This window comes from Cupressus sempervirens, chromosome 10, assembly GCF_028749045.1.
Source record: "Cupressus sempervirens isolate cs-2001-9-10 chromosome 10, ASM2874904v1, whole genome shotgun sequence".
In the NCBI taxonomy this organism is placed as follows: Eukaryota; Viridiplantae; Streptophyta; class Pinopsida; order Cupressales; family Cupressaceae; genus Cupressus; species Cupressus sempervirens.
Window position 1 is genome coordinate 808665433 of NC_143127.1, and position 13022 is coordinate 808678454.

The 13022-nt window shown below is 35.9% G+C and overlaps 1 protein-coding gene across 1 annotated transcript; it reads left to right on the forward strand.

Moving 5' to 3' along the window:
- The first annotated feature begins 794 nt into the window (after window positions 1-794).
- LOC149536397 (O-fucosyltransferase family protein) lies at window positions 795-6107 on the forward strand. Its single transcript, XM_089803036.1, has 9 exons — window positions 795-1308; window positions 1800-2284; window positions 3544-3611; window positions 3810-3898; window positions 3990-4152; window positions 4272-4561; window positions 4645-4849; window positions 4966-5123; window positions 5273-6107. The coding sequence occupies exons 2-9, from the start codon at window positions 1918-1920 to the stop codon at window positions 5514-5516; spliced, it is 1584 nt and encodes a 527-aa protein (XP_089659162.1). The 5' UTR covers window positions 795-1308; window positions 1800-1917; the 3' UTR covers window positions 5517-6107.
- Window positions 6108-13022: the final 6915 nt, after the last annotated feature.

Genomic DNA, 13022 nt, shown 5'->3' on the forward strand with positions numbered 1-13022 from the left:
GCATTGTCTTTCTTTTCCCCACTACCTACTACTCATATCAAACTCCATTTCCTCATCATTCAAAGTATTCATTTGCACAATTCCCTATTGGAGACCCCATCTTGTTTCTTTTAAATTGTCTTTCTTTAACACAATCTCACATGTAGACCCCACTTGATGGAACCCAATGTCTTAAATACTTGTACAATTTACAAATAATCCAAAATCTTTTATAAACAATACATTTTGTAATCATCTCATTTCTACCCTTTTCCAATCTCCCTTTTAAGATGGAGCCCAAATTCCATAATAGAAACCCCATCTCATTGCTTTTAAATTGTCCTTCCTAATACAATCCCTCATTTAGAGTCCACTTTAATGAACCAAAATGCCCTAACTTTTTTACATTGAACAAATACTCACCACAATAGCTTTGATGAACCAAAATGTCCAAACTTTTCCACATTGAACAAATACCCCACAATGTATTTCTTAACCATCTCCATTATATGCCTTAATATGCCCTCCAACGACCTTTTAAAGATTTTGTAAGCCCTAATCTTATCCACCATGCCAAAACATATAATTGAAAAGCAAAAGACAAAAAAATTAAAGTCCACGTGGCGAGTTTCCTAACTCCCCACGTGAAAACCAGAGTTCTACTAAATGGATTATTTTATGTAATTCGTACATGGAACGGCAAATATACTACGCTGACGTCATCATTACAACTGGCCGGACCAGTAACTGGGGCGCGGTAACTGACAGCGCCGGTAGTGATCTAGATTACAATAATTTTAGTTTCCTTAATAAGCAAAAAGATCGTGACTCAGCTTTTCTGTTTTATTTTTCCGTTACAGTGAGTGGACGGGAAACGAATACCTGAAAGAGCGAGTGGAGAATTTTTATCCTCAACCACAGCGGCATGAAAATCTGCCATCTCTAAGGTCGCTAGCGGATCACGACGATCCCGGCGATCTCGATTTTATCTGCATTGCTTCTCTATGTGCAGGTAAAGTGTTAAATCACTCTTGGGCGCAATTAGGTGGAGTTTTTGGGCCATTCTTCTGAGAGGCTGGCCTGGCAAATGTATAGGAATGCAGTTATAAAGAATTTGAATCCAGGTTTTTGTCTCAAAGAAGGAATCGCATTGGGTTGCTTGCTAGAGATTGAGATTGCGCTGCACCGGAGCAAGAAGAACATAACAGTTTAGGGCATTGTACGGGCAATAGAATGCTGGTGGAGGCATTGTTCTTGCTAGAGATTATGATGCCCATGTGGCCCAAATGCCGTTCTGAAGCCACATAACTGCGTGATCCTACAATGCAGGTTGTTTGTTTTGCCTCTTAGGGTTTTAACTGAATTGTTACTGTTGGGTTTTCTTGCATTTTGGTTCTTTGATTTTTGTGGAAAAGGCTCGGGATAGCGGAGAGATCATATCGTTTTTCATATTGAGTGATTTCGAATTCCTGAATTAGGAATTTGTGTAAAAGGGCCTGGGTAATGATATTAGGGCTTTTTGTTGAGGCTTCAGTTTGGGGAATTATGGAATTGATTTTGTTTAGGTTCTTTGCATTGTGTTTGAACGTTGAGCATTTTCGAATTCTTTTAGCGAAAAGCTTAGTAGCTATTTTGAAGTTAAAAGAGTTTAGAATGGATCCAAGGGTGAAAGTGGACAAGCCTAATGTTAGGAAATCGAAATTCTAACTGGCACTGGATAGAACAGAAAAAGAATGAGCTTATGCTTTAGAATGTCTGGTTAAATTGATCATCTGCTATCAAAATGTCTTTACTGATTCGCCCAAGTAAAATTGCTGCAGGTTGGATAGCGTTCTTTTAAAAATCTGTCTTCTACAAAGTGGACAGAGTTGAAGTGGCAGATTCAGATTAGCTCAAAAGGATTGGGTGCGTTGAGATGTTTTCAAATTAGGAGGAGCAATGGTGTGGAGAATTCTTGGCCATGGAGAAATGTGGAATTGGTACCAGAGAATGGATCTGAAATCTGTTGCTTCTCAGTTAAAAGGTGTTAAAGCAAAGCCTCCAATGCTTCAAAGAGCTAGAGTTAAGGTCTGGTTTGTTCGTGTGAGTTCCAGCATTTTGCTATGGACATGCCTTATTCAGTTGATGGCTCTGGGAGAACTCTGGCATCCTCATTTGCCGATGGGCTGGCCTACTTGTTTCAATCGTCGTGAACTCGCTGCTGCTCAGATTCCTAACACTACCCTAATTAGCATCCATAGACCAGATGTCATTCATTCGCCACCATATGCTGTTCCTTCACCTCCAGATGTTAATCCTCTACCAAGTGAGTAACATTGCTAATTTTTCTTATTTCGTAATTACTCAATCTTTGAAAACTTGAAAACTTTCAAATAATGATGTTAACAAGAACATAGTGATAATATTACCACAGTTCTAGACCTCACCACCGAGGAGGATCAGAATGTGGACAAATGGTCCAATGAATGATGAAGTTCTCAGCCATGTTGTACCTATTGTAGAATTATGCATTCGTTTATCGCAATAAATTGAAATTACTGCAATGTTTTACCTCAAAGATTCTTTGATCTGGCAAAAAATTCCTAGAAGATATGCCAAAAACTCCTAGCCGTGTCTTCTCCAGCACCCTCTGGAACTTCTTCAAGATTCCTGTCCAACAAGGCAACAACCTCATTGTATTATAGTGTAGTTTGCGATTGATTTTTTTACCCTGTTTCTTATTTATGGCTTTCTTTGAATCTTGTTCACGTTGCCATGCTTTGCATATTGGATGTTTGTCCGGAGTTAATATTTCACTAGGCAATATGGAGGATCATGTGGAATTGTTTTGGTTCATTATAATTGCTTTTGGTTTCATGTTTTATTCCCATTGTATTGTAAATCTGCTTAGTGGTTTTCTCAAGCGACCTACCTATGAATACTTGCACATGCATTAGGGTTAAACGCCAGCTATTAACATCTTATTATATTAGGACTAATTAAGTTAATGAAGTAATGGGTGCTGTTTTTGCTGGTTTTCCAACAAGAGGGTTTCCTAGTGTAAAATTCTTGTTATTTTGTCAATGTTTGATTATTTCTTCCCATTTTGTTTACAATTTGTCGGCCCTTGCTTCTCTTTGCATAGGTTTTATTTTAACTGTTTCTCTTTAATGCTCGTACCAGAAATTGCTTTTGTAAAAATAAATAGTCAGTGAAATTGGGCACCGGAGTCACATGTCTCATGGTTGGTTCATCATGTGTATATCAATGCGGGTGGCAAACTTAGCTGGAGTTAAAAAGAGATGAAGAATAAAAAAAACCATAAAACCCAATAATTGTTGCTTAATTCAGGAAAAGCTCAGAGCATGCAGATTGATAAGATGTAGATCACTCATATTATTTAGGCTATGCTACGTTACTTTCTATATTTTGATATTACTGGTGTGCTTAAGTTTTTGGTGATTTCTGAATAATTGATAAACTGTACCAAAACTGACAAGTCTGATGGGTTGGGAAAACATGTTGCTATTATTTAAATGTGGGTTGCAGAGATATTTAATAGTGGGCACGCTTTTCTTTTTGCAGGAATATATAAGAATAATGGCTACTTGAAGGTGTCTTGCAATGGAGGTTTGAATCAAATGAGAGCAGCGGTATGTTTTCATATTATCTATTCATCACTAGTCATATTGTAACTTGTTATGTCGTGCATAATTAATATTAACACGCCTTTTAAGTTTTATGTTTATATGCTTCCAATTTCATAAAGATGGAGTGTTAGATTGAATTGAACGTATGCTGTAATCAGCAGCCATGGAAAATTGCAATAATTTTACTGTCCAATTGTACAGATTTGTGATATGGTGACCATAGCACGGTATTTGAATTTGACTTTAGTGATTCCGGAGCTTGATAAGACATCATTTTGGGCTGATCCCAGGTATGCACAGGTGCAAGTCTGTAAATTTTTGTAGTGATTTATAACTGCAAAATATGCCCTTGATATCTATAACACTTCCCATTTTTTTCAGTGAATTTGGTGATATATTTGATGTGAAACACTTCATTACATCTTTGAGAGATGAAGTGCGCATTGTAAAGAGGCTCCCAAAGAAGTTTAATCGGAAGGCACAAAGCAAACAATTTGTGATGCCACCTGTAAGCTGGTCAAGTCACAAGTACTACTTGAAACAGGTATGCCTTTGTCAGTGGATATTTATGTAAATGTAACTACATATTTGAAGATTGTGATTTTTTAATTTTTTCTTATGTAACCTTTAAGAAGTGGTCTTACTAAAAGTGCAGTGTTGCAGGTTCTACCTTTGTTTCGCAAATATAAGGTCATCCATTTCAACAAGACAGATGCACGTTTGGCAAACAATGGACTACCTTTGAAGCTACAAAAGCTGCGATGTAGGGTCAATTATAATGCATTAAAATTTACTCCACGAATAGAAGATCTAGGTCGGAGATTAGTAAAGATGCTTAAAGATAAAGGGTTTTTCATCGCTCTTCATCTAAGATATGAGATGGATATGCTTGCATTTTCTGGCTGTACGCATGGCTGTTCTGAGAAAGAGGCAGATGAACTCACACAAATGAGGTTAGTAGACAATTTTTGTATGTTTGCCAACTAGCTTTTGTTGATGTCTTAACTCTGACTGAGAGAATGGTGTGACATATCAGGTATGCATATCCTTGGTGGAAGGAGAAAGTAATCATATCTGAACAAAAGCGATCAGAAGGCCTGTGCCCTCTGACACCAGAGGAGGCTGCACTGGTTTTGAAGGCCTTAGGCTTCAATAAGAATACACAAATCTATATTGCTGCAGGTGAAATATATGGTGGTGAGAAAAGATTGGCGGCATTACGTGCAGTGTATCCGAACATTGTAAATATCCTCAGTAGTTTTTTATTTTCCTTCCCAGGGCTAAGATTATCATTAGGTGTTTTTTTCCAAAGTCGTGGATTGATCTTTAGGGCTCATTCTATCATACTGTTCTGCAGGTCCGCAAGGAGATGCTTTTGAGTTCAGATGATCTTAAATCCTTCCAGAATCATTCATCACAAATGGCTGCATTAGACTATTTGGTCTCAATTGCTAGTGATGTTTTCATTCCCAGCTATGACGGAAACATGGCAAAGCTTGTTGAAGGGCACCGAAGGTTTGTCTTACAAATATAGACTTTCAAGGAGATGCAGTTTATACTTTGTTAAGTTAGCTGAAACTTTCTTTTATGAGTTGTTCCCTAATTGCTTAAGTAAAAGGTGCAGAAATTGATTTTTTATTTTAATGTGTTTGGTTGCTCTCCAGATATCTAGGTTTCCACGAAACTATTTTGCTAGATCGTAGAAAATTGATCCCATTTCTTGATATGTACCAAAATCGAACATTGGTGTGGGATGAATTCAAAGTGAATGTGAGACAGCTACATAAGAATCGTAAAGGTGCACCTATGCAGAGAAAAGTTATATCTGAGAAGCCTAAAGAAGAAGACTACTTCTATGCCAACCCTCAAGAGTGCCTTTGTAATTCATCATCCCTTTCGAGTTCATGATGTCTGACTAGTTAGTTATTTCAAGAATATTCTAATTATACAATGAAAATAGTACTATGCCAGTTTCTATATCACCCGTGTTGTATAAGCATCTTTCTGAATATGGAAAGACGAAAAAATACAGGGTTTGATGTCAGCATTAAAGCTTCAACTGGTAGACAGACATGAAAAGAAAGACCTTTGGACCTATGGAAAAGGTGGTAGGTGCAAGAAGCCATTTCTATGATTGGATCCACATACAAAGGTGTTGGTAATTCCAGGGCAGATAATTCTTCTTGGAGCAATCCCAGAAATAAGTAGCTGATTGACAGATCTATTCAGAGCACAGACAGATTTGTGTTTCCATTGAACTCCAACAAGAATTTGTAAATTAGTGCCAACCTCTGGAAGCCATATGCAGGCTACAGTGGTATTTTGATGTTGCGTGATTATTTATTGTTTTGAGGCATTCTTTGTCCAATGCTAGTTGATTCGTTCAATTTGTCCCAGCAATAGAGAATGGTCTTTAGGCCTTCTCAAGGTGCTCAGAAGAGAAGGCAATTGAACTTGTTCTACTTAAAAATAGCATGGAAAATCATTCCTTTTTGGGGAGATGGCATCTTATTCTTTTGGTCATGAAAATTTAGTTCACATTTTTATGCAATACCACATCTCTGGATTACCGTTTGGTAGAGGTGTAGTGTTTTGGTTTCCAAGTGCGCATTTCACAGCCATGCTATTTTCACACACTTTTACAATCATTTTTTTCGTACTTTCACAAATAGAGTACAAGATATCAATATTTTATGCCCACAGTATTTGAAGATTGAAAGGTCCTGTCAATCGTAGAACTCAGTTTTACTGTGGGCACAGTCCGAACGTTATTGTGGCTTATTGCAGCTAAAAAGGGAAAGAGGGAACAAAGCAAAAGTTCAGAAAATAAAGATAAATAGCTTTGAATAACAGCCTAAGGCAATTGTGAAAATATTTGTTTAGAGTTCCAAATGTTATTCTTAAGGTGTATCTTTTTTCTCGTTGTTTGCTGATAAATAAAGATAAATAGCTTTGAATAACATGACATTAAGCCTAAGGCAATTGTGAAATTATTTGTTTAGAGCTCCAAATGTGATTCACACTGTCTTAAGGTGTATCTTTTTTCTCGTTGTTTGCTGATAAATTAAATTCCTTACAAGTTTAATTATTGATAATAAATTAAATACTCCATCTGACAATATTCACTTCAGTAAATTGTTGTCACATTTATCCTCTACCGACGATTTTGAAGCGCTTTGAAGCAGTGAACCTCAAATGTGAAGATAAACAAAAAAACGAGAAGGTTATTTTTGATTAATTCATTTAAATGATGATCACATAAGTTGATTGTTATTTTTGAACAACATTATTAAATATCATCATTCACACGAACTGTCCGCTGACAGCATGCTTGGTAAAATGCAAAAATACGTATGAGAAGATAAACATTTACTGGATTGATTATTTTTCATTCAGCTGAATGGACACATATAAGCAGTGTCGGATAACAGCGCCATTCACAAGAACAGTCCACCCGCAATAAATATTCATGGTAATTTTGTAAAAACAGGAAAGTTCACTTGTCGCCAACTCTGAGCAGGTCACAGAAACCAACAAATACATGAAAGCATAAATGAGTACGACATGCAACCGGTTGTAATTTGACCAATTAAGAGGGGCAACTTTAGATAAAAAAATTTTAACAATAATTTTTTTGCCGCTAAACTCACTTATTGGTACAACTATTTGTAATATGGCCGTCTTTATATTGATTGTTATGAGCATAAATGGGTCTTTCAATATTAAATTTGAATTCCCTTAATTAACTCTGATAACCCATTTCAACGAACTCCATAAGGCCATTTATACGGGATTCTGTTATTCTTCAAAGGGAATTAAACAAATCTTAAATTTATATTTTATAGTGTTACGAATTTTAACTTAAAAACCTTGATTTTACTCGCATCTCTTCGCACTCAATGACAATAAATGTTGGCCAAAGAAGGTTGTGTCGCCGCGTAACGCCTTATGAATTTCTGGAAAATTGGCAAATGTTCAGAGGTTCTTGTGCGCTAGGTGGGTCCTCTAGTCTAACTTTACCAATCTATTTTTGGATTGCTGCTTCAGAACTGGTGGAAAATAAATGCAGCTATCAACATTAATCGAAATGGGTTGGAATGAACCGAAAACGAGTATTAAAATTCTGTAATCAGAACTCAGTTACCGTTACCATAAATCCTCTAAAAAGAATAATTCCGAAGAGAGCTTATTAGAAAAGTAAAAGAAGATGATACTCAACAATGGAAAGTACCTCTGACGATTCTTTTAATGATCTTGCTAATTTAGTAGAAAGGAGTTTGGAGGAATCTTAACAATGTAATTGCTAGAGAAACCAATCTTGGAGATGCAACGAAGATTATGTCAACAAATTTGTAGAGGAAAAGGTATCATAGCTAACGTAAAATCCAAATAATTGGAAATTAGATAATGAGGCTCTTTGTAAATAGGTAAGTTGTGAATTTTCTTATGATTATGGTATTTGATTTAGACTAATTGTATGGTCTAGAAATTATAAACAAGTTTATTTAAAAAAATGATAAATTCATAAATAAATAAAGTAAATTAAAATGAATACTAATTCTTATGAATAAAAATATCGATTACGGTGATTTCGTATATTTCTTTGAACAAAAGAGAATCTATTCTTATGCCATGCCATGTCATTAAACTTTTTAAGTTATTCAAATATAATTTGAAATAAGTCACCACACAACCTTCTTGCTCAAATTAACATGTTACAAAAAATTTATGGACCAAAGGAGTAAGATATACATGTTACAATGAAAACAATGTTCCGAAGCATGTTAATTAACTTTTTGATTGGTTCGAACCCGAAGGAGTGTACCACATAATTGTTGCAATATGAATGGTACAAAGACAAACAAGACCAAAGAAAGATCAATGATGTACATCGTTCAAAGCATGCTAATCCAGATCACCAAGGTACCAAAACCTCAACCAAACAACTACAATGTACTGAAACCAATAACAACCATTGATGATAACAACAATAATAGAATCAACATCACATTCTAAGAATCTCCCCTTTATTGATGACAATATTCAACAACAATAAATCAAACAACTCAATATCAAATAATGTCAACACTAAAACCTTTGTCCTTCTCCTTCTTTAACAACAACGACAAAGGGGAAAACTCCCTCGTAAGGGACAAAACCCTACTGAAAAGGCTCAAAAGTATTTTTGCACAATAGTTTTGTAAAAACATCTATGCAATCTACTCTTTTCTTGGTACATATTCAATTCTTACTTCGTTGTCCAATACCTTATCTCTCAAGAAATGATATCTAAAAGATATATGTTTTATTTTGAAGTGTTGTATTGGATTCTTGAAAATATTTATAACATTAGTGTTACCAAACATAATTGAGATTGGTTCATCAAGTAATAATTCTAATATCCTTTAGATTCTATTTCATCTACAATACCTAAGTGTGACACAAGAATGTTGCAATGTATTCAGCTTCAATAGTAGATAATGATATATAATCTATAATCTTGTTTCTTACTTTTGACTATGCAATCAATCGAGAGTAAGGAAATATACTTCACCACTTGTACATTATTAATACATCTGACCCAATCAATATTAATGTAATTTGTTAATGATGCAGTGTAAGGCCGAAGAAACCCCAAAGGAGATTTTGCTAACCCCCAACTAATAACCACATAGAAGAAGAGTAACAATAACTAGAAGATTTAAATCCAAACAGTGCCAATTCTTATAATAGAATCATAAGATTTACATCCAACATGCCCAAGTTGTAAAGCCTTCTAGGTTACAACCAAATATATAAGGAATTACAACAATAGTTCTATAAGACATTGCAAGATCTAACCACTAGCTAGCCTAGACCTACAATCTAGTAGAAACTCCAAGAAGAATCTAAACTTGTGCACATAAGCCACCAACCAACCTTCTTATTTTTCCAAGCCCACACTTAACTACTAGCTCTCCCAAACTTCGCTCCTCTTAGCTACTCCATGTTGAACTCCATCCGACTCTAGACAAGACAAGACCCTCTACTAATATACCAAACCAAGCCATAGGTCGACCTAGCAAGTTACATTAAATAAACCTTTGAGCCACAAGTTGGCTTGGCAAAAAACATTAAATACATGAAATAACTAAATACTCAAGACAAGCCTTAAGTTTACAATGCATAACTAACTCATATGACAACATAAAAGTATGCACCCTTAGGCATAGGTCCATGTGCCATCCAACAATCCAAATTCAAGATCACATAAGCCAACTCCCTCGAATTGAAGCTCGAGAAAATAATCTCCAAGGTCTTCCTATAAATTAGGGACATGTTACTAGTAGCCACCAAAATGGTTCTAACTCCAAGATGATTACTCCAAACTTTATGCCTACTTAGGACAAGGTTCCCCAATGTGCCTCAAACACATACCCAACAATGTGAACCATGATTCCACAAAATCAAGCTCAATGGCCCTACATACAAGATTACTAGCTACCCTAGGATGCTCCTGTTGGATACAATCATTCAATTGTATGTTGTCTTTGATGTTACACAAAATGTCAAATCTTTACTAGTCAGTGTATGTCGAGCTCACTTGGGCGATGAAGGCAGTTTTCAGTGTCTGTCGAGCATTCTAGAGTTTGTCAAGTTCACTTAGGTACCAAAGGGAATTCGCAGAAGTCAGTGTCTACTGAGTTCACTCGGGAGACAAAGGAAAGTTGGCATGGAACTAGTGTTAACCAAGCTCACTTGATTACCAAAGGAAGTTTACAAAGATGTAGTGTTAACCAAGCTCACTGGATTAACACAAGAAAATCATTTCAGAGTTAGTGTCTACCAAGATAGGTCAGCTAACAAAGGATTTTCTTATTTTGGCGTATTGAGTTTAATGGATTTGTTTATCAATTCTTACTGATTGAGGAGATGAATATTAATTGTTTTGAGTTGTATTCAAGCTAACTTGATAATGTATATGATATAAGTATAAGGTCAAGTTGTGGGATAGAATGTGAGTAATTGTGTGAAGATAAGAAGATGCTTAGAGGAAGTGAATTGGAAGGGTAAGTAGAATATCCTTGTTGGGCTGCAAAGATTTATTTGATTAAGAAGGATCAAGTATTAAAGACAAAATTGAGATATGAAATCAGCAAAGATAAGTTTGCATCAGCAATCAAGTCATATCATTGTTGCTCTCTAACCATTGTAGCAGTGAACTAAATCTCTTAATAGAGTTGGCTTAACAACTATTTATAAATCCTCTAACAAGGTGCCATTTCTACTTGAAGTGTCTTGAAGACCTTTAACAAGGCCACTCCTAATAGGGTGATTAAATCCTTTAACAGGGTCACACCTAACAGTGTGTTTTGTAACTGTTATCTCTAAAAGTTTCACCCTAACTGAATCCTAGAATTCAATCACTTCGAGTAACATGGAAACACTCCTAGGTAGTGGGTGTACCAGGGTTAGGAGTGAATCTTCGAGTTCTAGGCTAGTTCCTTATGATGCTTCACCTATTTTCTCTTCAAACATAAATTTAAAAAACTTGGGAGGGAAAGGGATAGAATGATTGCTTGCATGAAATGTAAATGTTGAAATGTAAACTTGACTGAACCTAAGGTGATGCACCAAACATTAGAATGAAGATATTGTTGGCCTCACACAATGAAGCTTTTCTGAACGGTTAAAGGTGGGCACAATATTGACCTCAAAACATTCATATATAAATATTTCATAAGAAGGATAGACTTTAAACAAAATGCTAAGGGGAATTAGTGACATTTGTAGTTAGGCACCTGAAAAGCACAAACTCACGACCTATAACCTATATAAATATTCTAAAACTCACTTGCAGAAAAAAATTAAGACACAACTCAGGGATTCAAAATAAATCACAAAATTTATATCAAATCAGTGGCTTATGCAACAAGATGAACATAAGAAGGGCTCTCAATTGTTCCTTTATTTAAGCTTCTAAGGTAGTTCAACAACATTCCTCAAAGTGGTTACAAAGTAATCTATAGAAAAATATTATGAAGGACTCTTGAGAGATCATGACAGAACTTTTTTTTTTTTTTTTTGCGAAAACCAAAACCCTTACTCCTCATTTAGGAAATCCTTATATAGAGAAGGATTGCAACCAACCTCAGATGGAAAGGACATACATCAAATCTAACTAGTAGATCTAATACAGGGATATCAATAGTGTTGCATTTAAACATTCTCTATATTCAAACAAAATTAGGATAGTAGTTTCAAGTTCAGCATGGTGATACTTGTTGCATGAGTCTTTCATTTAATTCTACTCATCCTCCCTTGCCATGGTTGTCAAGATTTGCAACTGCCTCTGCTGGTAGAGCCTTCATTGCTCCAATCTGTCTCCCAAGAATTTATTTCTCTCTGGATGGGCCATTTCGTGTACCTGATTTCATCTAGATTGTTTACTTCCATACTCCATATGAAGATCATATCCCATCATTGCGTATAGATCGAGCACTAAAGCCTATCTCTCAGTTTTCCTTCTTCTTGTTCTGCCCCTGCAATCTGAATCTTAAACAGTATCTCTGCCACTTTAATGAGGCGTCAACAACCTATTCAATGTTGCATGCATGGTACTTTTCTTGAATTTTATTCCCCAAGGACCATATGTCGCCTCATATCTTCTTACGACCCTACGATGATAGCTTTTCATGAGATCGAGGTATTGAATGTCATATCTTCTTTTATGGCTGCAACCATGTGAAACGGGTCATCCTTAACTACTTCACAAGCATTTTTTATCACTGACTGCTTGATGTTGTGAAGCCATGCCCTTTACATTGTGCTTTATTGTTGCTTCATGGTCGTCTATCACTTTAACACATTAATTGTGGTGACCATGCGCACAGCATGAAAATAACTTTCTCGCACCATCACCACAGTTTAGACTTAACAACCCTCTAACTATGCAATGATGTGATATAATCATTTTTCTCTTGCCGCCCCTTTGCAACCATTTCTTTGGTTAACATAAAATGTGTGCGACATCGTGATTGTCATGAACTTAACTATTAGCATCACCATTCACACTATCATGACTTAAAACTTGATTGCAGCTCAGACATCTGCAACCGTGTAAAGACCACATGAAGTTGACTATTTGATAGTCCTCGCAACATTGCAACCATTTTCCTTGACTGTAGACCAGACCCTATAAGACTATGAAACCTTCTAAAGCTAACCATTCCCTTTGATCGCAACTTCACCACTTCATTTCTCTATTGACCATACTAACCTGTGAAAACAACCTTCAATCATTGATCACTCCATCACAACTATTTATTGTTTCTTTCTACTAATAGCTTTGATAGAAAGAAACAGTAAATAGTTGCAATGGAGCGATCAATGATTGAAAGTTGTCTTCACAGGTCAGCACGGCCATCAAACTAA

What these genes read in the sequence shown, in the direction of transcription:
- LOC149536397 (XM_089803036.1), top strand. Translation starts at nt 1,918, where the DNA reads ATGGTGTGGAGAATTCTTGGCCATGGAGAAATGTGGAATTGGTACCAG. An exon ending in AGATGTTAATCCTCTACCAA is followed by an intron (nt 2,285 to 3,543) that starts GTGAGTAACATT and finishes TTCTTTTTGCAG; the next exon opens with GAATATATAAGAATAATGGC. An exon ending in TGAATCAAATGAGAGCAGCG is followed by an intron (nt 3,612 to 3,809) that starts GTATGTTTTCAT and finishes CCAATTGTACAG; the next exon opens with ATTTGTGATATGGTGACCAT.